At 41.8% G+C, this 27,841-nt stretch overlaps 1 protein-coding gene across 3 annotated transcripts in view; it reads left to right on the top strand.

The window, feature by feature from the left end:
- The window catches only part of CARMIL1 (capping protein regulator and myosin 1 linker 1), a 295,265-nt gene that overhangs the window by 112,709 nt on the left and 154,715 nt on the right, over positions 1-27,841 (top strand). For 2 of the 3 annotated variants that reach the window (XM_075585565.1, XM_075585566.1), the window contains exons 3-4: positions 9,836-9,886; positions 16,541-16,600. In XM_075585565.1, the coding sequence (XP_075441680.1) occupies positions 9,836-9,886; positions 16,541-16,600 (111 nt within the window). Of the gene's footprint in view, positions 1-3,324; positions 3,588-9,835; positions 9,887-16,540; positions 16,601-27,841 lie in introns of those variants that run through there. The other variant, XM_075585567.1, reaches the window with a different exon arrangement.

Here is a 27,841-nt window from a genome sequence, read left to right as displayed (position 1 = left end):
ACATTCCAGATGACAGAGAGAAGAAAGGGAGACTAGGAATAGGTATTAAGTTAGATGGGTTAACACCCTTAGTAGGATGGGAAGAGGAGGTGTGGGCGACAAGCAGGTGTGTATGTATATGACCAGATCCATGATTAACAACGGGATCCCCAGCCGCAAGAAGAGAGGAGGGGAGAAAAAGGTTTGTGGGGGTACTTTTTGTTCAGAAGTAGCTGGTGTAGTATGTAAATAGTGGTGCAGTGTCTGGCAAAGGTGTAGGGAAGAAGAGATCACGAAATGTGGATAGAAGGATACTGCAAACAGAAAAAGCAACTGAGAGGGAATATTGGGATGGAGGTAGCAGGAAGAGAAAGGTAAGAGGTGAGAGTTCCCAGAAATTGGAGCATATGAGGAGTATGACTTGAAAAAGCAGGTGTAAATCAGGCCTGAGAGGGCCGTGTAGCACGGAGGATTAGACGTTTAAAAAATTAGTCTTTCAGCTGTGCATAAATTGTCAGTTTTTTAAAAGTTAGGTTCTCACAGTGGCAGAGTTGTTAAAGAACTGAGTCCAGTTCTTCTTTTCCTGTTCACCTCTAATTCAACTCTAGCTTGTACTCAGGTTAAATTGATAGAAGTGAAATCGGCTTCAGATACAGACAAAGGGACATACCAAAGGTATTTTAATTAATATTTCACAGTCTGCATACTGTAGCTCCTTTCAGCAAAGTATTGTTACATAACTTCTTATGGAAAAGCATAGGTGCCCCTAAGTCAAAGCAATGTGCAGTTCTCACAAGTGACACAATTGTAACTTCCTGTAATTGTAATAACTAAGATAAGAAACCACAAGTACAGTTTTGCCAGATTACAGCAGTATAAACAGGTTTGAGAGAGATCACCAGTGGTATGACTATTGAGCCATGTATTTTATATACCCATAAGAAAAGGAATATGGCTATCTTGGTAATGTGTACTGTTGCACTATATTGTGAGTAACGTATGCAAAGTTTGTATCCATGCCCTTTGGATTTTATTAGCTAGAAACAAGACCTCCATGACATGGCAGTGTTCCTGGAATGTGTGGGGATGACTAGCATTCTTTTATCTCGCTGATTCTAGGAGTGGTTCTAGTTCTGCACCATTATACTGTATGTGCAACAAAACATTTGTTAGTGCAAAATGTAGTGAGATTGTGTTAAACTTGGTTATGTGTCACCTGAATGTGATACCAGACTGTCCTATAACGTTACAAACCGTTCTGACTTTTTGTTATAGTCATAGGGCCAAATTGAAATAAACACGTGTGTTTAAAAAAATATATATATATATATATATATATGTATATATTGCAGAATAAATTAGTTCGTTAGTATTAGGTGATACCTTTTTTATTTGGACTAACAATTTGTCATAGGACAAGCTTTCAAGAGTTTTCCTCTCTTCCTCAGGTCAGCAATACTGATTAACACAGGAATCTATGACTAAAACAGTGTAACTGGACTAACACGGCTATTTCCGTTTTATATATATATATGTGTGTGTGTGTGTGTGTGTGTGTGTGTGTGTGCATATGCACACAGACGCACATGCACAGACACACACGTGTATAATATATATATTTATTAAACACATGCATGTGCGACTGTGTGCATATATGTATGTGTATATATATGTATATATATATATACACACACACACCCACACACACACACACACACACACGACACAACACATTTGTTAATCACTACTGGATAAATCATTGGGATTTATTTATTTCCATAAATATGAAGCAGTTTTGCAACTGGGAAACTTTGATAAATAATTGCCTTAATAATAAAAAGACCAGATGAAAATGATGCTGTATGTATCAATTTTGTTTCAAAATTTAATTTTGATCCAATGTTGGTACAAATAACATAATTGATCACTTCGCATGTATAAAATTAAAGTGTGGGGGGGGGTCAGAATGTTACAAATTAACTATAACTCTAAATAGTAATTATTGGGTGGAATGAATATTTAGAGTTAATGTGTAACATTCCACACCCCCCCCCCCTTTAATTTTATATAATGACCTGAATTGTAATATTAAATTTAGTTTGGATTTGAGAACTACGTCTTTCTTGATTTTAACTTTTTTTTTTTTTTTTAAATGTTTTTATTATTATTGCAACCCAAGTAGTTACTTGAAATATTTTGGTTATTCCTCGTCTCTGTTCTAAAGGGACCAATTCCAAATATCTTTCCCATTTTCCCCCAAATATTTTCGATCCTTTCTGTGTCTCTCCTGTCAAAATGTATGATCGATAATAATTCTAAATTTAGTTCAGTGAACATAGGAGGTTTTGGTTTCATCCAATTTCTTAGAATCCATTTTTTTCGCTAATTGCAACATTCGGTCTTTGATTCCTTTTTTCCCAATCGGCCAAGCCTCCGAACTTGACCGCTTTATAAGATTTGTTAACTTTAAGACCGTGGGTTTATATGCTGAATAGTCTTGTCCCCAAAGCTTTGATACACCCTACTACCCCATTTCCCCCCCCCCCCCCGCCCCTACAATGTAAAAATTATTTTTGCAGGTGACGTTTTACCCACCATCTTCTCTGCCCATGGCTATTGCCCTTGTGAGATATAAGCCATGTTGATACACTGCAATTAATTTCCTGTACATTTTTTTTTTAGAGATATTTGTGCCATCATTTGATGACAGCAGATTCCATTCTTCTAAATCCGGGAAAATCTATTTTCTAAGAAGTGTTCACTGTTTCCCACTTTCCCCCTGCATCAATAGCAGCAAGGGAGTGATATAAAAGGGGAATCCTATACTTTCACCTGCTGGTGCAGTTAAAGAATATTTATTTAAACGTTGGTCTTAATCCAAGTTCAAGGGCCAGAAGATATCACATTTCTCCGTGAAAGTTATAGATGGATATTAATAAATTTTCCTCTTGTTTAAGTTTTAACCACTCCAAGGCCTGTCAGTCGTAGGATGTCCATATAGCACAGCACAGATAGATATAAAATGGAATTGATGCAGAATAGTCAAAATGATAGAAAATCTAAGATATATATCCAGGTATCCTTGCTCTGTGACTTTAAAACAGGAATCCATGGGAGAAATCTAGACTTGAACATGCTTGTTTGTACATTCTTGCTGCTGTGTCTATTCCAATGGCTTTCTTTGCTATTACATGCTATCAATGTCTCTTTCTTTGCTATTACACTGAGCTTCTCCTGTTTGCCAGTTTGCAGCGTCGGTGGCATTGTTTTGGGGCTTCCAATGGGTATCACAGAGCTCTGTCTTGCTGAGCAAACACAGGGCAGGGCACCAGTAGAAATGAACTCGTCTTCGATAACAGGCTGAATTAAAGTTTAACCGTCCAGGAATACAAATCATCCTGTCATTGTACAACGACAGGCAATTAGTCGGAGCTCCCCACAGCTTTGCAGGGACCTGAAGTATCTACACAAATAACGAAGAAAGCTCAATCTTTTAGAGAAGCCGCTCCGGTGGGAATGCAGACTGAGATTTCAGATTTGGATACATTTTTTTTTCAACAGAGGGACGGTAATCGCTTTCTGAAAAGAGGCATTCAGTTGCTCAGTAGGTGTGTATATCTAGATGATTTTATGTCCAGAAATCCACAATCGCAGCAACACCGACTGCTTGTGTTACTGTGCCACAATACTACAATGTCTGTCAATTCTGAACATATTGTTTTTTGTCAACTCACTATAAATCACCTGCATCTTCTTGGAATGCATATTCCTATTCATTTTATGCTGTATCATATTGTGTCTGTTTATTGAAAGGTCACACTGGAGTGTTGTGTTGTTTTTATTTGCTTGCTAGCATGGTATTATTTTTAAAGCAAAGTATTGCTATGCCCCTTTCCCAATGAAACACCGGATAAGAGACATTTTGCCGTCTATCAAGGTGTCAAGTGGTACATTTTGGGGGGCAATAATTACTGCTAATGTATTAAAGACAATTCCTATTTATTGCAATGTGTTCTTTTCATCTAATACATGTTGTGCAGATATTTTGGCCTAGAATCACACTAATTTTGCCTTGCTACATAGACCCGATCGATGGCTTTCGCACGGAAAGCCCCACTGAATTTATAATGTGGCCTTCGGTGCGTCGCAGTTTAAGGAATACGGGCCGTGGACCAATTTGTAATGCATCCCCCAACTTTTCATGTGAAATTCTTATCACATAGCCCTAACACACACATTCCCAGCAAGCTCAAACCCCAACACCCACAGCATATATTATATGAGAACAACCATAGTAGGTCCTGTCCATTCAGCAGAACGGTGGGAAAAAAAACCCAAGGTGGGGAGGGGTTGTTCTCCCTCATACAAAGGTAAAAGGGAAGGTTTACAGTGTAGTGTAGGACCTGCGAATTTGGTTATGCCTTGACGTTGGCATGCAGGCTTATGATGAACGCTTTGGCCAAAGGGGTTAACTAAATATCCAAGATAATATTATTATTGAAGTCTTTAACTTTATACTTATTACCATAAATGTTTTGTCAATTGGACGTAGCATTGGGCTGCTCCCCTGTCCCTTGTTGTATCACATAACCCTAGTAAGGAAGAAAAAGCTTGGTTTAACAGTGTTACTTGGGTACAGTTTCCACCAAAATGTTTTATTGTAGATATCTTATTACTGCATAGCTGTTTGAGAAAACAATGTTGCAATTTCCTGTTATTGGCATCACATGATGACGGACGAGACATTTAAAGGCGTGGTCTCAAGGCTCGGGTTAAACGGTTAGGCCATTTAACAGAACATCATGTTAATGATAAAACTGTACTTGTAAAAGGAAGTAATGTAATGTTAATGTCCCATTAAAAACCTGGCGCTCTAAAGAAGGGACAATAAGGAAAATGTATATGCACATGAGTCGATCGCATAAGATTACCATACTCAAATAGTTCTTACTACTTTTACTTATTTTCCAATTTATCTAAAAATAGATTTTTTTTTTCTTTTTTCAAATAGCTACTTACAGAAGTTTGCTTTTGTTATTTCTAAATAATGTATTCTAAATTATAGTTAATATAAGTGAAAATGGTGTGTGTTTATTATTACTGTGGCCTACATTTAGTTTCGTCATCAATATGAGAGATTTTAAAGAGGCAGGCACGTTTTATTTTGTTCCTCTGTGTTTACCTGCATTGGAGGGGTCCTGATCTCCTGGGATGCCCTTGTGCTTGAGATATTTGCGTTTTCTTGTGCTAGTGAGTGACACAAAATGTAAATTAAAAAATATATATATATAGCCGTAGGGTCACAAATTTACCGTCGCAACATTAATCTCCAGAAGACGTTGCCGTTTTCTATTTTCCTCAGGAGCAAGCCTAATCCCACAATTCTATTATGGTGGACAACCCCAGTTGTAGCTCCATCTAAGCGATTGAGGTGCCATGGATCAACTCCCAGGTACCTCCAGTTCAGATAGTAATCACCTTATTTATTTATTTTTAAACGTTTGACAAACCTTCCTCCCCACAAAAAAAAATACAAGAAAATGGGAACTTTTTGGTACTGTATAATAAGTCTGACCTGTAACAATGGAGAAACAAGTGTAGCCAAGTATCATTTTTTGTTTTGTGTAATAATTTTCTAGTTGTTATATTGGCTTTTTGTATAGAGTGTCTACTGTATAGACCAGGCATCTCAAACTCCGTCCTCACGGGCCATCAACAGGCCAGGGCTTATAGATATCCCTGCTTCAGCACTGCTGGTGTAGCCACCTGTGCTGAAGCAGGGATATCCGTAAAAGCTGGCCTGTTGCTGGCACTTGGTATAGACCATTCTCATGAGTAAGGCATCACACTCACTCTGAGTGCCCGTTCACTTAAGCAACTAGAATTGATCCAGCAGGGTTTGTTGCTGCTTTTATTTTATATGTAACTATGACAAAAGCAGAAATGCTGCCAAAATACGAGCAGGGCAAACTGTTCTCTCTCCAAACCTTTATCCTTAACACTAGTTTTTCATATTCCTAGAACTTCTGCAAGTCGTGTGTGTGTGTGTGTGTGTGTGTGTGTGTGTGTGTGTGTGATGAATCATGCAGAGGGTAACACTTCTTGAAACATAGAGGGGTCAGTTAGAGTTTGTAGCACTGACACCGGCAGCGGGACACAGGCAGCACTTTTCGCACAGAAGAATGTCTTCTGACTTTATTACAGCACAACAAACTATGCAATATTCAACTGACCGCTGTATAATAGGGAAAATGTACAAAACGCCTAAAGGTTTCAATTACTGTATATCCTACTACAATAGTTAATTGTCCGATAATTTGCTGCATAGTTCAAAAGAGTAAGTTGATGCCGCTTTTTTTTCTCCTTCATTTCCTGTAATTATTTTGTATAGTAACATACTACAGTACTATGCTCTTAACTGTGTATGTACTATATATTTAAATGGATAATAGATACCCATTTTTCTTCTCTATCCAGTGTTAATGTTGAATGTTGCCAAATAGAACAGCATTTCATTCTTTTCTTGGTATCACTGATTCTTGTTTTCAGAAGAGTTGGTTAAACCGCAGTTATATCACGCATAACTATTCTGTAACGGTCATGTTTTACATTTAGTTTAATGCTGCACTAGTCTTAAACATTTAATCTCCCATCTATTGTTACTAGTTGGGTCTAAGCTTAAAAGTGCAATCCCTGTGGTTTTTTTTTTTAGAAAACCATCCGATTGTTATGTCGTCTTTGACTAAATGTAGTAATATTTAAATCAAACATTTGGCTGTTTTTGGTTTAATTAAAAATACAGTAGAATTGTATGTTCAAGGGACCCCTCTAAACTAGGGAGTGCTTGTTAATAATGTGTTTACTCGACCTCTAGCTAAACTGTTTCTCTTATAAAGATAACAAGGAATAAAGAGGGGGATTTCCCCGTGCAAACCCTGGCTCAGCACATTGCTTTCCTCTAAGACTTCCCTAAGATCACAAATGCCTTTCATAAATGTATAATTTTATCATGTCTTATTTTTGTTAATCATTTAGATTTAGCTCTTTAAACAAGTCACTGCCATTAGTTGATCTTGGTCTTAAAGAGGCAATCCAAGTGGGTGTGTTTTTTTTAAACTTTGGATTGAAGCTGGGAGTCTCTGGAGCTGAACCCCATTCATTTCAGCTCCGGGGACTCCCTGCTTCTGAAGGTACTTACCTCTCTAATAGGTGCCGGTAGCCGCTCCGGCTCACTAGCAGGGTTCAATTATGGCTGCTTCTTGTAGCTAAACAAATTCTTCAAAATGCAGGTCTCCTCTAGGACAGGTATAAAGTGCACTACTACTAACAAATTCATAACGCAATTCTTCATTTATTGTGACGCGGGTCTGATGATTAAGATGTCCATCGCTGTTGTTTCGGTCCATGTAACCGTAACTGCTAGTGATGCACCGAGTACCCGGAAATTACCAGACGCTTTTTCAACTACCAGGAACCGGGACCCGGCAGCAGGGGGCTGGCACCGGGTCGGAACCGGCACCGGGTAATTTCAGAGCAGCTGAAAAATACTTCAACACTTACCTACAGCCGGTGACGAAGGGTGAGGAAAAGACCGCTACGGAAGGTCAGGAGGACCGCAGCGACATCGTTGAGGAACACAGTGCACAGCTGATGCTGATGGGAGCCGGGAAACCCTGTGACCCGGAGCAGGAGCGTTCCTATTGGACAGCCAGCTCCTCCCTGGCTGTCCAATAAGAACACTCCTGCTTCGGTCACATGGTTCCCCGGGTCCCACCAGCATTAGCTGTGTGCTGTATTCCTGCTGCTCCTGCTGGCTGAACACGGACTTCTGCTGCTGCTCCAACAATGTCTCCCAGGTCCTTCTCACCCTCTGCAGCGGTCTTCCTCACCCTTCAGGTAAGTGCCGTCCGGGTAACGTGTACCTGGCCGGGCAAAATGGTTTAATTTTGCACGGGTACCCGTTTTTCGGATCCGGTACAACACTAGTTACTACCACGGGACCACTTGGGGACAAACCTTTATTACCACGGGATTCACCTAGGGACAGTGCCTGACATCCTGCATAAGGAATTGTTTGTTCCCACTGTTATCAGCCGCGGATCTGATGTTTAAGATATCCCTTGCTGTTTCGGTCCATGTAACCGTTACTACCATGGGACCCACTCAGGAACAGTGCCTGATATTTTCTGGCACAATGAATTGCTCCCATTAAAACATCAATACGAAGGAGAGTACCCGGTAACCCGGTTGCCTCCTGACAAAATGCCGAATATACAGCAATTTACCGAACCGTTCTAATTACGGTGTTGATACTGAGGAGATCAGCTACTACCCTTGGTAGCTGCCTCGCATAATGTTGTGTTGATTCGGTCCAATATAACCATTCCAACCACAGTGTTCACAGCTGGGAGCCCTTTTAATTCTATTACGGACTTACCCAGCAGTTAATTTACATTGCAAACGTTATTACGACGGTATAGAAAGATAGAATAATTATAGCCTGTATAGTAGCGTGGTCGTGGGAGGGGGGAGTTGGTTTAGAAACTCCCTTCCAATCTAGTAGGCTCGATTTTTGGTTCATTTGGCTCATGCCATTTTCTCTTATGGATATACCGGTCTTCACCATACTGTTTATTAATGCAGCGGTGCGCAAGATTATCCATGGGGGGCGCAGGCAGTTGCAGGGGCCCCGCGCTCTTCCCCCAAGGCATTTAAATTAATGCCGGGGATCGAGTGAGGCCTCTGCAATTTCACTTACCTTCTCTTCGGCGACGCGTCGCCACGGCAACATTGCGTCACGTGATGACGCCGGGAGCAGAAGGGAAGGTGAGAGAGGGGGGGGGGGGGGCGAGTAGGGAGGGAAGTAGGAGGTGGGGCACAAGTAGAAAAATTGCGCACCGCTGTATTAATGTATACAGATACAGCATTGGCTGTTATCATTGTGTTACCTACACAGCACCTGATATTACTAAGCAGCACTGGTGTTGCAATTGGGACACTTTTTAGACCCCTTGTATTTTATACTTTGACATAATAAAAGATTAACTATTACATATTACGTTTAATTTTGTTCTTGGGGTGATTATTCTAGTACCCATTACCTTAATATACTTACTATTTCAGCAAATACCCATTCTCCCTTTTCATATTTGAGTGATATTGAGTGCATGTTAACTGGGGACCTTTTCTGAATCACTGACCCATCTGGACCAGCTGGTATTCAGTTTGTTTTGCCCATATGGGCCTTTCATCAGGTGACTTGATGAAAGGCCCATATGGGACCTGAAACGTTGTTCCTCCTCTGTTCTTGGCTGTCTCAATAAATGAAGAATTGCATCATGAACTTGTGAGTAGAGATGTACTATGTACTCTGTCCTAGAGGAGACCTGCATTTTGAAGCATGTGTTTGTCTATGTGGTGTTGGCTGCACAAGCGGGATTCTCCTCACCTGAAACGATTTCCCTGCACTTTGGAACTGTACTATGCTTTTCATGGCTCCCATGCCCTGCGGGCCAATAGGAAGACGTGATGTCATCCAGTGCGGCTTCCTATTGGCCCACGTGAAGCCGGAGCTTTAAAAAGGAGAGATACTGGGACCTCTTTCGGAGGTAAGTATCTCAGGAGCAGGAAATTGAAGGGAAATTTAAGGGAGCTGAAATTAATGGGGTTCAGCTCTGGAGACCCCCGGCTTCAATGCTATGTTCATATTTATTTTTTAAAGCTACAAAATGTGCCCACTTGGGTTGCTGCGTTAAGAGGCACTGCACCTTTAAACACAAGACTGTACATTGCAATTAAATATGTTACACTTCAGGTGTGGTCAGACTTTAATTTCTGTTATCAATCTCTTTTGCAGGTCCTTGCATCATGTCGCGCCTTTATCTTAACAGCACGAGTTCCTACCAAGGTAAGGATTTATCTCAACCATTCTCCTGTTATTGTGCCACCGCCACATGCGATAAGTATCACACTTACACCCACGTAACTCCGTGAGATTTTCAGTTTCCAAATTCAAATGTTACACTATATGTCGACACAAACACAAACAGATACAACGAGCTGACAAGTGAGGGGAGGAGTTGTCCGAGAATGCCTCCTCCACCCCCTACTTAACAAAAAGCTGGCTCCTAAGTATTTCAGATTTTTGTCCCCCCCTGCAACATTGCTCCTGTACATGTGCTGCTCACTGATTAACATGTGAAGAAATGGCCATGCTTGCAGCATGATGAATGTTTGCATCCCTTCAGTGTCATTATTCATGATTTGTGAGGTTAGGCAGTGCAGAGAGTGAATGATTACTCCTATGTGTGCCTCATCAAATCTAGCTTGGTTGTGTGAATAAATTGAAAAATCATACTGTATGCGGGGAATGATATTTTATGCTTTTTTTTGCCCCTCTCTTTCATGTATTTGCTACACCTTTATCCATACTGTCTGTGATGTTTGTGCAGTGTATCTCTTTTTTTGTTTTTGTATTGATAGTGAGAAAAACAAGGAGCAGTGGCAATATTTTGAATTCTTTAGTTTATTACATAGTTTAAAAAGTGAACTTGGAATGAGGTGTGCTGCTTATAAAAAAACAGGGAGGCTATGATGTGCAGTTAATTTGTTTTATGCACAGAACAGAGGCACATCGGGCCATAATTACCAAAGTAGACGTCTGCTGCAATGCGGCTTCCAATGTTGGAAGACACCTTATAGCCTATTCAAGTCGAGGAACAGTGAAGCGTCTTCCATTGCTCGCAGGTATCTTATGGTAGAAGACTGTTCTGAAAATATGGGCCTTAATCCCTTTGTGTACAGATAGACGAGCAAACCATTGTTTTGCAAAGCTTTGGCAGCAAAGGGGTTAAAGTTATTGCTTGTGTTACAGTATGGTTATTGCTTGTGTTACAGTATGTAGGATTAAACGTGTCCAGTACTTTTCAACACTAGGCTTTCATTAGATGTTAGGGGTCATCAGAGACCAAAATTGTCAATGGCTGACATTTTATTCTTCAAAAAATAATAATTTTATTTTGCTGTAATTTTTAATTTCAGAATTTGAAAAAAGAATATTAAATGTTATATCATTATATCCCTCCCTGCACAACTCCCCAGGGAGCCTACATCGAGGTAGTTGTCAAACACATATCCGCATAGATTTAACTAGATGTATATACACTTAATATAACCCTATATTTATATGGGTTGCACACTTGTCCTATCCATGTGTATGTATAAATAAATGTATGCATCTGTGTGGATATATTGAGGTATTTGTGTGTATGTATATTTATTATAAAATTCCAATATCACTTATTCACTAACTATTAAACATGGGAAGTAGTAATCATTAATATGGAAGATACATGCAGCAAGGGACTAATATAATAGGATTAATGTTACCCATCCTAATGAGAGCCCTAAACACACGATTTCCCCTCTGAAGGAAAGGGTTGGATCATTGCGTCAATTATAAAAACTTTAAGTAGGTTTCAATTAAGGTCTGGATACATGTCATATCTCCCCTATATAATACCTAAAATCACAAAACTTAAAATGCTGCTGAGCATGCTGACTAATACTGTGAGAAATGGAAACTAATGTGGTTTATCAAGTTGAATTGACATACTTGGCTATTTGTTTCTCTGTTATAAGATATCTTATACTATCCTGGGTTAACTACCCTCTATTGATGATTAACTAGCTGCTAATTACGCAGCATAAGCGCGCACCCTCCCAACCTTGTTTGGGATTGGTGCAGGGATATTGACACTGCTACAAGAAAAGAGTACGTTACATGACGATGCAGCTACTACGTACTTTCACTCCTCCTCCCCTGAAGACGTGTGCGTGAGATCCCATGAGACACAGTTGTATGGCGTTGATGTTATAAGACCACATAGACACAATTGTTACCATTACTGTGTATTTATTTGCTTTCATGAGATACCTGACAGTGTTTCTATTTGAAGGTTAATTTGTATCACATTTATAACAAACAGACAAGGATACATTGATGGATTACAGATCACATTGTGATTGATGCATAATACAGTACATGTCTGCCGCTAAGCATGAGTTACTAAGCATACTCTAGTTTGTATGTCCGAAGGGTGCTCGTCGGTTCCAATTGTGAATTCTGCATAGTATATATCTGCCCCTTTCTGACTCCGCATGTAAGAGGTAGAATTCTACACGGACCTCCCCTTTTAAGGGACAGTATCATTAGTGGTTCTATACTATTAATCCACCTGTTATAAAACAGTCATTAGTTACTTTGCCTTTCACAGATTAGTCTTGTCTGTATAGACATTGCACTTCATCTTTTATAAACAGTAACAGGACTGCTAATAGATTGTGTCCTCTATATCCAAGTTATATAGGCTGTGCATATTATCCATTGTCTTGCCTCCATGTCGTGCACTGTATGTTATACTAACTGAAACTACATACATATATATATATATTGGGATAAATTTACCAACTGATGGTTACCCAATGTTTAGGATACGCTGAGTGTCTCTTTACCTGGGGATTTCAATATATTTCGCTCACTGTATATATGTTCATTTGTGTCGAAAATTAATTACAATACTAATAAAATGTTATTATTTTTCGTGTTATAATAGAGAGTAACTTATCTGTCATTCCCTTTGAAGTATAACTAATCAAGAATATTGAGATTCCATAACTTAAGTCACAGTATATATTTTTTGCTACACTTTGAGTGCAATCTCTAGAGGGATCTAGTGTAAGCACATTGCTTAAACGCTTTGTTTTTTAGCTTATCCTCTGACATACTGGGGCCTTCATTGCTTTGCCCATAATGGCATGTCTGCATTCCCACCCTGGGACATGCTTCTCTCTTATGGCCATGCTACAGGATCCTGACTTATAGGGCACAATAAAATGGGAGTCTGACCTGTACTATAACTGTTAGAACATATCCCCTACTCCACTCCCTGAGGCTCTGTTCTTCCTCTCATGCTGGAACCTCCTCTTGAACATTTCCTCTCATTCATACCCCCTGCTATGTAGTTCTGTGTCAGAGGGTGGAGCCCATCATCCACTGCTTACCATTATTTATTTATTTATAAAAATGTTTTACCAGGAAGTAATACATTGAGAGTTACCTCTCGTTTTCAAGTATGTCCTGGACATTAATATGTCAAATAATACATGGTTACAAATACAGTTACATAAATGAACAGGGTATACATTATATACAATACATTGCATGCACAGTTAGAGAAGATTATGTAACAGTTACAGACCAGATTAAAACGTGAGACAGCCTTAGTTTTGAAAGAACTTAAACTGGTGTTAGATGTGAGAGTCTCCGGTAGGTTGTTCCAGTTTTGGGGTGCACGGTAAGAGGAGGAGCGGCCGGATACTTTGTTGAGCCTTGGGACCATGAACAGTCTTTTGGAGTCTGATCTCAGATCATAGGTGCTGCATGTGGTAGTTGTGAGGTGCTTGTTCAGATAGGTGGGTAGCTTGCCCAGAAAGTATTTGAAGGCAAGACAGGAAAGGTGAACTTTGCGCCTAGACTCGAGTGATGACCAATCTAGTTCTTTGAGTATTTCGCAGTGATGTGTGTTGTAGTTGCATTGGAGAATGAAATGACAAATTGAATTGTAGAGGGTGTCAAGTTTGCCAAGGTGGGTTTGGGGTGCCGAGCCATATACTATGTTTCCATAGTCGATAATTGGCATTAGCATCCTCTGTGCAATACGCTTTCTGACCAGCAGGCTTAGGGAGGATTTGTTCCTGTAAAGTACACCTAGTTTGGCATAGGTTTTGGATGTCAGGGCATCAATGTGCATTCAGAATGTTAAGTGGGAGTCAAACCATATGCCCAGGTATTTAAAACTAGTAACAGGAGTTAGGGTGGTGTTAGCGTTGGTTCTGATCTGGAGCTCAGTCACTGGAAGCTTTAAAAATTTAGTCTTGGTCCCAAATACCATTGTTAGTCTTGTCAGTGTTTAAAAACAGTTTTGATTTGGGAAATCCAGTTTTCGAGTCTCAAAAAGTCAGACTAAAGTATGTGTTCAAGGTCGGAGAGGCTATGGCTGTGTGCATATAAGATTGTGTCATCCGCATACATTTGTATTGAAGCTTCCTTACAAGCTGTGGGAAGATCATTGATGAACACTGAGTAGGGGCCCCAGAACAGAGCCTTGCGGGACGCCACAGGTGATAGCCAGGGGGTTAGAGTTAGCGCCAGAGATGGACACATGTTGGGATCTACCTGATAGGTAGGACTGGAACCAGTTTAAAGCATGCTTCCCTATTCCAGAGCTCTGGAGTTTGTTAAGCAGGATAGCATGATCAACAGTATCAAAAGCCTTTGCAAAATCTAGGAATATTGCACCAGTGAGTTGACCACGTTCCATTCCACACTGGATTTCATTGCAAACTTTTAGCAGGGTAGTTACGGTAGAGTGTTTGGGGCAAAAGCCAGATTGGAATTGGCTAGGGAAATTTGTCTTGGTATAGTAATCGCTTAGTTGGGAGTGGACACATTTTTCCATGACTTTGGATAGGATTGGGAGAATGGAGATTGGCCTGTAGTTTGAGACAGTGTTTTTGTCCCCACTTTTGAAGATTGGGACAACTCTAGCAGTTTTCCAGGTCTTAGGGATATGGCCTGCAGACAGGATAGAGTTGACTATGGAAGCAATTGGTTTGGCAATTGCTGGGGCACCAAGTCTTAGGAACCTAGATTGTAGTAAGTCAGGTCCACATTGGCTGCTTAGTTTTAATTTGAGGAGCGCTTGTGTAATCTCCTCTTCGGATGCTGGGCCAAATTGAAAATTGTGGGCAGTGTTGGGAGGGTGTGGGGCTATATGGGTACTCCCAGGATGAGATTCAGGTTTGTGGTTTGGGTTGCGTTTCGCTAATAAGTTAGTAGCACACCCCACAAAGTAATCATTGAATCATGTTTACAAAGTCCTTACAGTATGGTGCCATCATTAGTCAAACAGATAGACGGAAGTAGCTGAAAGCTTTGGTTACAATGTTCCTGGCAAAATGTCATTCGTATACATTTTTCACACAATAGAAATAAGCAAGATAATTACTTCACTTTCAGTGATTTGAATCATTCTAGTTACACCAAGTTATTTAAAATATATATATTTTGAGCCGGCACATTGAACTGCACCTTTAATCAAAGAAATATGTAAAACCATAAATATAAAACACAGCAAAATCTATAACTAAAGAAGAACTAAACTTTGATAAAGTAAAATAAGGAGTCGCACAAATCTGAGAATAAAATTTGTTTAAAAAAATCAACCCGGGTATTTCATATTTCAGATTTGATATGGATTTGTCACTGCAAAGTAAGAGGTGGAACACCATGCGATCTTAATTATGAAAGAAGCCAAAGGATTTCTTAAGGTCAAGTGCTTTTTAACTAATGTAAAATGTCACGAAAGGGGTAGCCGGCCTCGTAAAATAAAGGTGAATCCCGGCTGGCTGCCCCTAAAACTGTGTGTAATGGGGCTGTCTATGTAAGCCAATGGGGCTGGGCTGGTAATGATATTTTTTTTTTTTTTATAATAAATAATTTTTTATTCGGGGCATTTCAATTAGACATACAGTACAGTAGCATTCATTAAGGTAGTTACAAACACAGGTTACATATAATACATATGATGCTTGGTACATTAGATTCTTTTGATAATAGTGCAATAGGGTCGTACAACCTATTCAAATACAGCTTAACCCCATTATAGCGCGGTCCTCGGGGGCCACCCGCGACCACCGCGTTATAAACAAGGTGGCGGGAAAAAAATGGCCGCCGAATTTTTTTTTAAAGTTTTTTTTTTTTTTTTTTTGTACCGTGTCCGCCGGAGGGGGAAAGCTGAGAACTCTCCCAGCGTTCCCAGACCCGGTGGGGCAGTGGCAACAGCACACAGCACTTACCCGGCATCTGGCAGCTCTTCTCCCTGTCTCTGCTTCTGCTTCTGTCATGCGAGAGCAAGCTCCCTTAACGAGACAGTGTGTCTCTGTGTGTATTTGACTGTGTGAGACTGTGTGTGTGTGTCAGTGTGTCAGGCTGTGTGTGTGCTGTGAGTGTATGCAATGTGTGCTGAGTGTGTGGTGTGTGCAGTGTGCTGTGAGTGTGTGCAGTATGCTGTGAGTGTGTGCTATGAGTGTATGCAGTGTGCTGTGCAGTGTGTGAGTGTGAGTGTGTGTGTGTGTGTGTGTGTGCAGTGTGCTGTGAGTGTGTGCTGGGTTCTCCACGTAACCACTGTATGACATGTAATAATGGGTTGAATGAAGCAGGTTGGGGACTTGACACATTTTAGGTTTGCAGCCCAATTACAAAAACCAAAGCACAGGAAAAATTGAGTATTTTGTTTGGTATTTCACCTCCTTTTAAGAAATCTATGCTGTGGAATGTTTCATGCTGTTTTATTTGGAGTCTAAATTAAATGGATGTTTGTTCTACACACAGCAGGAAGATAAGAAGATAAATAAGAGGTATAACATGTAAAAACTGTTACGTCTCCATAACACTGAAGGTTCATATTCCGAATTAAATGTTTTTTCTTTTTTCCCACAGCTCGAACTAACCTTCAGTTATTTGGAAATTCAAGGGTTGATTTGCAATAAACCGGGCCATGTGAGTATTTCTGACATAAAATTGATAAAATGTTCATTAACTTTCAAAAGCGAAGAAGTATTTGAATAGTAGGTGATTACTTTTATTTTATTTGGACTGACAGAATATATTTAAAGGTTTGGGCAATTATCGGTAATTGGAATGGTTTGAAATTGTCTAAGATAAGAAGCAGCACCAGCATTGACTTGTCATTAATATAATATGGGTTGTCTTTCCTGACATGAAATGGCTCAGAGCTCAGAGCTTCCATAAAAACATGCCACATTCTCTATTCTGGCTGTCAGTGGTAAAGCTGTCTCGTGCTGCTTACTGGGCTATTTTTGCAATATTGCTTTTCATTTCTTCTGCCTCTGACAAGGTGTAAAAATATATCTTTCTTATTCGGATTACTGAAATTGTCAATGAAGTACATACCAATAGATATCAACGTGTGTGTGTGTGCGTGCGTGCGTGCAAGTAAGAAGGTTGCCCTCTATGATTCTCATCACAAGACCAAAATGATTTTCAACAAATGTCAGTTCTGCAAAGATCTAAATAAATGGCATGGACCTAGGAAGCCGAAAACTATGTCCACCTTGGCTAGCAAGTATCAATGGATAAGAACCTTTTCAAATGAAATTGGTAAGAGAATGACGAAGAAACAAGATGATCTTTCAAGGGAGCCTTCCATTATGCCTCAAGAGGAAAATGTTCGGTCAGTGTATTATGCCTGGTTTCATGTATAGATGTGAAAATTGGATCCTAAATGCGTAGATAATTCAGAAGCGTTAGACCAGTGTTTTTCAGCAGGGTTTCGTAGGAACCCTTCGGTTCCCCAGGCAACCTAAAGGGATTCCTGCAATCTGCAGGTCATTTGAAAATGGTATCAATTACAGAATAATTTACAATGCATCTGATATCAGAAACGCTATTATAGAGAGTTGGGGTTTCTTACAGTGCATCTGATATAAGACACGCTATTAGAGAGGATTGGGGCTCCGCAGAATTTCACAATATAATTACAGCTCAACCCCGTTATAGTGCGGTCCTCGGGGGCCACCCGATCCGACCGCGCTATAACCAGGGGCGCGCTATTTTTTTTTAAAAAATGGCCGCCGCGTGCCTGATGAGGGAGGAAGAGGTGGAGTGAGGCGCCACATCCCCAAGCAGCCACCATAACTCCCCTCGCACTTGAATAAGCAGCCTCACTCCCCCCCGCCAGCCCTGCTCCGATGCCAGCCCCGTTCCAATCACCCTCCCCCCCCGCCAGCCACGCTCCGATCACCCCCCGCCAGCCCCACTCCAATCACCCCCCACCAGTCCCGCTCCAATCACCCCCGCCAGCCCCGCTCCGATCCCATCCCCGCTCCGATTTCCCCCCCCCACACCAGCCCACTCCAATCACCCCCCGCCAGCCCCGCTTCGATCCCATCCCCGCTCCGATTCCCCCCCCCCCGCCAGCTCCTCTCTGATCTCAGCAGCCGACACCAAAGGTAGGGAGAGGGAGTTGGAGGGGGGGGGCTGTGAGTGTGTGCAGTGTGTGCTGTGGAGTGTGTGCTGCGGAGTGTGTGCAGGGTGCTGCGGAGTGTGTGCAGGGTGCTGCGGAGTGTGTGCAGGGTGCTGCGGAGTGTGTGCAGGGTGCTGTGGAGTGTGTGCAGGGTGCTGTGCAGTCTGTGCAAAAAAAAGTGTTTTTTTATTTTATTCGGGGTCCACGCTCACACCGCGTTATAAGCGGATCCGCATTATAGTGGATCGCGCTATAACGGGGTTCAGCTGTATAAGGTTTCTTAACCCCCAAAAGTGTTTTTTTTAAAAACCCACTGCCTTAGACATCTCAAAGAAGAATGAAGAGATGTATGCTGGATATTACTCGAAGAGACAGGAAAAAGTATAGGTTTCGAAATCGAGAAAAAGTCTGTGACATCACAAGGGTGAAGAAATAAAAATGGCAGTGGGCAAGACATATCGCAAGAAGAAATGGCCATCGTTGGACAAAGATGGTACTTGACGGGATTCCAAGGGATGTCAGAAGACAAAGCCCATGACTACAAATAAGATAGGAGGATGAAATCTAAAAATTTGTTGGTGCAACGTGGAGTACAGAAACTTTCAACCTCAATTCCTGGAATATCGTTGATGATGATTATGGAGATTATATTATATTAGGGACGGATACTTACTAAGCGGGCCATTTCCTATTATATTAGGGACGGATACTTACTAAGCGGGCCATTTCCTATTATATTAGGGACGGATACTTACTAAGCGGGCCATTTCATAAGACTGCTTCCGGCTCTGGAATACATACGGCTCAGTATGTATAGATGGAAATCTGCTGCAGAATTAATGTATTGTACCCTGTGGTAATTTGGACATGAGCTTAAAAAATGATCAAGCATTTCCAAAATTGTACAGCAAGTGATAACAATTGGTATAGCTATTGATAATTGACTGCGTGCTTCCATTGTATCACAAGTCAATGGGGTGATTAGCTACATCACATTACCAGTGTATGGCAAACTATATATGGTCTGTTTTACAGAGTACAAAAAAAGTAGTAGGACTGCTGCAATAGGGATACGCAACACGAATATATAGTAGTAGTAGAAAACTCAGTTACTTTTATTATCACCTTTTGGTCAGCAGTAGTGGTGTACCGAGTACCCGGAATTGCCCGGTACCCGGCGTTACCCGACACATTTCCAGCTACCCGGACATTTCCCGGACCCGGCAACTACCCGGCGCAGGGTAATGTCAGGGCAGCTGGAAATAATCTTATCACTTACCTTTCCGAAGACATCTAGGACCAGCAGCAGCAGTCCCGTGGCGTTGGCAGCATCGGAGGAGTCTTCAGCCGGCGGAGGAGCTGCAGTAATCACTTCCACAGCACTGGAGCAGGTAAACAGTGTCTGTGTGAGCCGTCTGTCCAATAGGAACGCTCCGTCTCCTGCTCCGGTCACGTGGTTCCCCGGCGGCTCACACAGACACCGTTTACCTGCTCCGCTGCTGTGGAAGGGATTCCTGCAGCTCCCCCGCCGACTGAAGACACCTCTGATGCTGCCACCGCCACAGGACTGCTGCTGCTGGTCCTAGATGTCGCCGCCACCCTGCAGGTAAGTGCCAAACCGGGTAACCGGGTACCCGACCGGGTTGAACCTTTAATTTTGGCCGGGTAACCGTTACCCTGTTTTTTTATAATTGAGGACCCGGTCCAAAACTAGTCAGCAGAATACACAAGAATAAGACTAAGCCACACCCAAAGTTAAGTGCCTCATGTTGGGTTGCATCTCATTTACATGTTTCTGTAAACATAAGCATTGCTATTGAGTTATGTAGAAACACAGCACCTGTAGATACTATAGGTTGCTCCTAATAAAAAGTGGGACATATAATTGTTTCAATGTAATATGTAAATGAGATGTAGCCCAACATGCGGCACTTCACTGTGTGTGTGGCTTATAGTGTTTATAAGGTCTCTTGGTGATTGTGTGTCTGAATAAACCTGATGAAGGGTAGAGATTACCCCAGAAACGTTGTGTATTCTGCTGTCCAATAGGTGATCGTAAAAGTAACTCTGAGTTTTCTACTCTATTTATTCGTGTTGCGTATCCCTAGTGCAGCAATCATACTACTTATTTGTACTATATTGACTAGGAGATGACTTCAGGACACGAGAGAAACAAGTTGCCTATATTTTCAAGGTACTATTTAACCCTGAACATAGACATTGTGTAAGAGAGCAAGGAAATTATCAAACCCGTGTTATATGTAGCATTGCTTTAAAAAAAAATAAGTGTATTAAACGAGTTTGACCTCAATGTTACATTTTCTTTCAGTAAGTGAATGTGTATTTTGGAGTAAGCATGGAGGCAGGCATTTGCCAATGCTCAGTGAACTGTTGGCCAGTAAAGAGTAGGCTATTATGTGGATTTTCCCAAGCTGAGTTTGGGGTAATTGTCTGCACGTTCTTGTTTAATAGACTGATATCTCCATAGCAACTTGTCTTTTTAACGATAATCTTCTCCGACTGAGTTATGACAACAGTAATGAAGCATAATAGCGCTCTGAGGGAGCACAATCAACATCATCACAGGATGTAAGTTTTAAGGGGAAAACACAGACGTATACCATTCTAATTGGAAACAAAATATTACACTAAAGATCTGCCATCCAGCACACTGTTAGGACCATCTTTAATCTTAACTGCTCTTTTATTACAGAGTAGTATTTAAGAACTGGTACAGAACAAACCTTTTAATGTTATATGTTTAACCTTTTACAGTTGTATCTAATTGGTATACCTGAGATTGCATTATTTTCTCATGACGGTGAGAATTGGGTGAACGTTCTAAATAGCTGGATACTTCCTTAGGAATTGGAGGTTTGTTGTGGGCTGGGTTGTGATACTTTTTAATCTTTTCTTGTGCCAGAATGACCATGGCAAAAGAGTGGCTTCGGACATTCTGATTACTGCCATGTGCTGATTTTTGCTGTAATCCTATGGCCCTGACCTATCTTCTGATGTCACAAATGATAGAGGGGAGCTGTAGGAGACGAGTGCAGAAGTACAACAAGGGAAACATAGATTTGGGGGAAATAAACAATGGCTTTTATTTAGCCCATATCTTCAAAAAATACAGCTTTAAGACTGCATACAAAATAAACAAAACAGCCTATCTCTTTGTAATGGCTGACTCATACTTCCCAGTCCCTATCTGTAGGGCTAGGAGGATAGGCCTCTTGCCAACCTCTGACCCCAAAGTCCAAAGAGATACTTGTAAGCAGGGGGCTCTTTATCCCAGTCTCCAGGTCTGGGTTGGTGTCTGTGGGGTGCACCCTCTGGCGGGGTCCAGGGTCCGCTGCATCCTGGAATAGAGGGTCTTATCAGCACACACCTCCTTGGTGCTATAGATATCTCCTGCAGTATACACAGGAGGCTTTTCTGCCAGGTGGAGACTGGCTAATTTTCTGTAGCTGCAATTAACCAGCTCCCTGCTGGACTCTATCAGATCCAGGCTTTCAATTTGCAGCCCTTTTAGACAGGGCTTAATGCCCTGTTACATACCTCCCCTGTTTGTGTGTAGCTCTGGCTAGCCACAGCTATAGCCCATCCCTACACTCGCACTCAAGATATACCTGCAGCTTGAATGAGAATGGGTGGAGGGAGAGAGCCCCCAGTCACGCAGCGATTGGAGCCCTTTTTCCGGGTAACCTTTATCTATTCCAGAATGTGCTTTATATTTGTGCACTTGAATTGCTCGAGGAAGGCTTTTCCCAAGCACAGTTTTTCAAATATGTGCTTAGCTTCTTCACCTCTGCAGTGGACTCTTCTTTCAAGCTCCTCTTTCCATTTTACCAAGTCTTCTTTTAACCGCTTGACCACACGTATTTCCATGCGTTGGGCGATCTTTTCTTTCCTGAGACTAGGGTGACCACCTGCATCTGGTTTATTATCAATGATCATGAGTGGTTCAACCTGGGGCAGAGTTTTTATCCATTCTAATTGACTCCCCTTGGCATTTGTTTGGCAGTCGGTAGTCTTATCGTCTCAGGCCTCCCTTTCTTGATTTATTACTTTTTCTAAGATATGCACACGGGTGAATCTAATTGATTAATCCCCCAGGCGCTCAGAAATAGACACAGTCCTGCTGGTAGATGGAAAAGAAAAGTCAGCTAATAATATTGGGACCCAGGCTATGGACAACCACTGTATCTGTTAATAATTGCCACATTTTTGTTTAGATATGAATGCTATGGTTATTTGCTATAGTCTCTCAAGATATTTCCATTCCATATACTTGGGTATGAGATTATAGTAGCTCAGCGATTTACTGCTTCTTTAGAGCTCAAGGTGTATAGTTTCATTGTTTTTATATGACCCTATCATTAATACATTGTTTTGTACTAACTAGATACAAGTTATATGGTTATACTATAGGCTATAATGATTTGGTCACGTTCATTCTTGTTTTTATGATGTTTTTACAGACATCTATGTTGTGATTGAGTATTATGATTGACACCTGTAGCTCATTGCATTGGGCGACACCAACAGGTGCAACAGTTTTACCGGTCTATAACTGGATGTCTTTTGTTGCAAGCGGATCACTCTTTGAAAAAGGCCTGACAGGCTGAAACGCGTCAGAGGATCCGCTTGCACCTTGTGCAAATAAAGCTTCTTTTATACTACACATTCAGCCTTCACTGCTTTATTATCGGCTGTGCGGCGTTTTTCTCTCATTGAGAGAATATTCCCTTTTTCTTAGATGACCGATTCTTCAATGTGTGGGAAAGTCCCAAGTGATGTCTGGCAGGGTATCACTACTGCAGTAGGGCGGTCTGTACTCTCCTTCTGTATCAAGGGACCCCGACGTACCACTTACTTTTTGCCGGTAAGCCCGGGAAACATAAGGTAGACACCCTTTTCAGTAGAGGGGTCATTTGCGGCTGGTTAAGGATCTCAAAATGCCAATACATCAGTCTTTTTGTCGTTCTCCTTTTTGCAGTTCCCAAGCCTTTTTCCCTTGCAAAGACGAGTAGGCAACTACAGTTGCATATTTAGGGGCAACTATCCAAAAACTGACTCTTTATAGTGGATATTTTCATCATGAGGAAATTGGTTTGGGGCCGTGAGAACTGTAACTGGATTGAATTTGTATTGTCCATCTCTGTCCAAATTCAGTTCTTTTTCCCTGGGTTTTATGGACTGCCGGTTGCACCACTGAGACGGTATTGCGGATGCACTTATAGCAATCCACAGCTTGCTTGGTTGTAATGCACCACCTATATCTGGACTGAATCACGCAAGCGGCTTCTTTAATTTTCCTGCGCATCTTGCGGCAGAATAATAATTTAATAGCATCTTTGCTGCAGACACTTCCTAATATTTGACTGGAGTAAAATTACACATTGCTTCAAACGTTCATCATTCTTTCTTTATCGTTGCATTGTCTATTTTGACTGGAGAAGAAAGGCTGCTTTATTCTGGCGACAGCTGACGAGTTTTCGTTCCTCTGTAGCTAGCCTGTATGATGAGCGCTGCATTGCGTTTGCGCTGATACATTCTCTCTTAAACCTTCCTTGGATGATATTAGCCATATTTCTGGAGGGTTAGCATGCTTCTCTTCTCTCTTTCAGAGTCTGCTTTGATCTGAGAGAGTTTCAATTGCAGTCACAGGGATTTGCTATTTTCCTAGTGAAGAGTGCTCTCTGCTTCTTTCAGTGCTAACTGTACTTCAACTTTCGTTGTTGATTCTCCTTAACTTCTTTACTGGCTTGAATAGCCAGATATGAAACATCCTCTGTCAGGTTTCTATTCTTTCTTTACACAGTCTCTATAACCCTCAGGGCCTCCTCGTAGTCCTCCAATTTACGCACCTGATGTGAGACTTCTACAGTAGCTCTAGGTTGAGGTCATGAAGCTTCGTCTGAGGGGGGTTGCAGAGTGTGTGTGTTTGTGTTTGTCTGGAGTTGTGTGTGTGTGTGTATGTTTGTCTGGAGGTGTATGTGTATGTATATATATATATATCTATATATATATATATATATAGATATATATATATAATTGAAAAATTGTGGGCAGTGTTAGGAGGGGGTGGGGCTATGTGGGTACTGTGCTGTGTTGAAGTGAAATAAAGGCGCTAGCTCTACTAGTGTTCACTACCAATATAAAGTGAATAAATCCAAAATCTAGTGATACAAAAATTATAAAATAGTGCACACGTGATATATAACGTGAATAAATGTGTACATAAACCCCCTGCTCAAACCCAGCTGGTTAGGGACTGGTTCCGCTGGTCCCTCAATTCGTGCAGATTCGTGTGTGATCCAGGGGGAGCATGGAAGTAAAATAAAACAAAACAGAATCTAAGTGTAGACTGTTTGATAATGAATAGATTAATACAATAGTGTATCTTGGCTCGTATGTGTAGCCTACTCACAGGATGTAGACAAAAAATGGGCAATGTGACACAATGGTCTCAGCGGAATGGACCTGTAGATTCTTGATGTGGTGTAGACCCCCAATCTCAGCAGGACAGCATATGATATGTGGGAGAAAAAGTATCCATAGTGCAGACCAATCATGTAAAAAACTTAACTTTATATGGTTTAAAAATGAACACTTACAATAAAAACAATGAAATCAAGCATGAATCACATAAATGTGATGGAAGAGGGTAGACTGTGGATTTTGGGCTCACCCACCACCTCTGGTGCGCATGGGATGCTGCTACGCTGGACGTTCCCTCCTCTCAGCCCCCTCTGGGGTGCTCGGGCGTCGCACGCTCCAGTCCCCGCGATGGACGCCCGTTTTGTGTATATCTGTAGCTCCCTCAGATGCGCGTCGTCAAATCCCATCCGGTGGACTCCGATCCGTCACTTCCGATTTGGTCGCGATACGTCACTTCCGGTGGAGGTCTCCCAATCTTCGTCCCTGCTTCCCTCTTCCAGTAGGCGGGTACCACTCTACGCGTTTCGCCAATCGGTGCGTGGCTTCGTCAGGAGTGATGGGATTTGACGACGCGCATCTGAGGGAGCATGGGTATCGCAGAGTTTTAAGAACTCGGATTGGAAATAGTCGAGCGTAGAATCTGGGTCTGGAATTAAATCGATTCTGTGCCATGGGCAGTTGGTAAGGTCATCCAGAAACTGTTGTGGGTTAAAGTTTCTAAATGTTCTAGTGAGGAGAACTTTAGGGCTTGAATGAGGCGGTTTAATTTTCCTTACACAGTACACTATTGCATGGTCACTGAAAATATCAGGAAGGATGCCAGAGGATTGGATTCTGCTGGGGTTTGAGGAGAGAATCCAGTCCAGCAAGGAATGGTTATGCGATTTCAGGTTTGTCCGTGTGGGTTGGGAAATGAGTTGCGAGAGGTTAAGTGACTTGAGTTGTATCTGAATTTTGTGTTTTTTTGGGTCAGGCCAATTGAAGTTGAAATCCCCAGGAACTAGCAGCTCACTCTTCTCATTCAGAGAGGAAATGGATCCAAGAAACTGGGTGATATCAGTCAGGGATTGTAGAGGGGCTTTAGGGGGGCGGTAGATGCCAGAAAGCAAGATAGGCTTAGAAAAGGGGAGGCAGATTTTGCCAACTAGAATTTCAAAAGAGGGTGGGCTTGGGGGGAAATTTAACAGTGTGAATTGTAAGGTGTCTGCAATATAAAATAACACCCACCCTCCTCTCTTTGACCTATCTCTCCTAGAAATGGGGTATCCCTGAATGGTGATATTTGCATCAGGGGTTTTAGGGGTTAGCTATGTTTCTGTAAGAACGATGGCTTTGGGTTTATGCATAAGGCACCATGCCCTTAGTTCATCCACTTTAGTCATATATATGACTGGGTAAAGTCCACACAGGCATTTGATGAAATATACCACGTATTTCGATTCACAATTAAAACATTGCTTAATTTTAATGGAGTTACCATTATGCGGTGGGCGTATGAGTTCCCAGTCTGTAGGAATTGGCAGTTAGTGAAGCCGTGACATCTAAACACCCCGGGTTTCCACACGAGCCAAGTTGTTGTTGGCATGTATTTGATTACAGGGTCAGCGTGTGTGAGTAAATCGCCTAGACTCCTACCTCTCCTATAGCAAAAAAGGGATGGAGCCACAAAATCTTTACCAATGTTTTGGTTGTTGGTCAATATATGCCAATGCCTCTGTATGGTCCGTGTGAAGTGTCCAGAGGCAGTGCTGAAAGTACAAAGCCTCTGTATGGTCCGTGTGAAGTGTCCAGAGGCAGTGCTGAAAGTACAAAGCCTCTGTATGGTCCGTGTGAAGTGTCCAGAGGCAGTGCTGAAAGTACAATGCCTCTGTATGGTCCGTGTGAAGTGTCCAGAGGCAGTGCTGAAAGTACAATGCCTCTGTATGGTCCGTGTGAAGTGTCCAGAGGCAGTGCTGAAAGTACAAAGCCTCTGTATGGTCCGTGTGAAGTGTCCAGAGGCAGTGCTGAAAGTACAAATTACTTTAAAGCGATTAGAGCCAGTGTCCTTTTTGACCAGTATAAGTAGATCACTCCTGTTGGGTGTCCTTGCTTCCTCATTTTCTTTGGGATCATAGCCTCTAGCACGGAAACGTGCAGCCCTTTTTTAGTAGTGCCCCTTCCACTTCTTTGGGGTCACTGGTAATTCGTCGTTCCCATAGCGTCTGTGAGTACGGGAGTCCTGCTTTCAATGGGGCTGGGTGATGTCTGGTGGCATGCAGCAAAGAGTTCTTGGCAGTCGGTTTATCAAACAACCGTGTGCGCTGTTTTTCTTTATCCTTAGGCTGCGCTTATAATGTCGCATCAAAACAAACGCATTATCGCCGTCGCGTGCGCTTATAGTGCACGCGACTGCGACAAAGTGACGGAGCGACAGTGCTACCAAAAATCTGGTAGTCACTGTTATTTGATTTTCTCTGCAACGGTTTCCCCTTGCGGCCAATCAGGAGCTTCTCCGCGCCTCTGCCCTCCTCCTTTTCTGACGTCACTGGCCCTGTAGCCAGCGACGTCGCCTAAACGTAAAATATAACTTTCGCAATGGCGACGTGTGATGTCATCGGTCACGTCGCCGTCACTATAAGCGCGGCCTTATACACCACAGTGTTGAGGAATGTGACCTCGGATCGACTGTAGCTTGCTGTAAAGCGTATGGAGCACGGGACGTTGTTCAAATGAGCAATGAGTGTCAAGAGCTCCGATTATAGTCATCCCCAAGCCAGGAACACATCGTCGATGTAACGCATACAATGTACAATACGATCCGTGAAAGGGCATCATTCAGTAGGTGATTCTGTTCATAAGAATCCATAAACCGATTTGCATATGAAGGTGCCGTATTAGGCTTCGCCTCACTTCGGAACGGTATCGTATACCTATATTATGTTTATGGGACATGCAGCTTACATTTGCCTACGGGTGAGCCAACTGCATTATTTGTGTGTGTATGTGTGTGTATGTGTGTATGTGTGTGTGTGTATAAATATATATATTTCAGGGCACTGAAACAGGTATATCAAAAAAATAAGATACTTATCTTTGCAGACAGGGTGCTTGTAGAGCATCCAGCCGTGGAAATAGATAAAACAAAAATTAAAAAATACTGCAGCACTCTCTGTAGGATATAAATAAGGTTTTAATGCATCAAGCAAGCATAAGGGGTCAAGTACAGGAAAAAAGGATGTGAAGTTTCAGATGTTTCAAGCTTGATAAAGGAATCGGGAGGTCCAAAACCTCGCTTAATTTTTTCCTGTACTTGACCCCTTATGCTTGCTTGA

Source organism: Ascaphus truei, chromosome 2, assembly GCF_040206685.1.
Source record: "Ascaphus truei isolate aAscTru1 chromosome 2, aAscTru1.hap1, whole genome shotgun sequence".
Taxonomy (NCBI): domain Eukaryota; kingdom Metazoa; phylum Chordata; class Amphibia; order Anura; family Ascaphidae; genus Ascaphus; species Ascaphus truei.
Note: the sequence above shows the minus strand (reverse complement) of the source record. Positions and strands in the feature narration are given on the sequence as shown.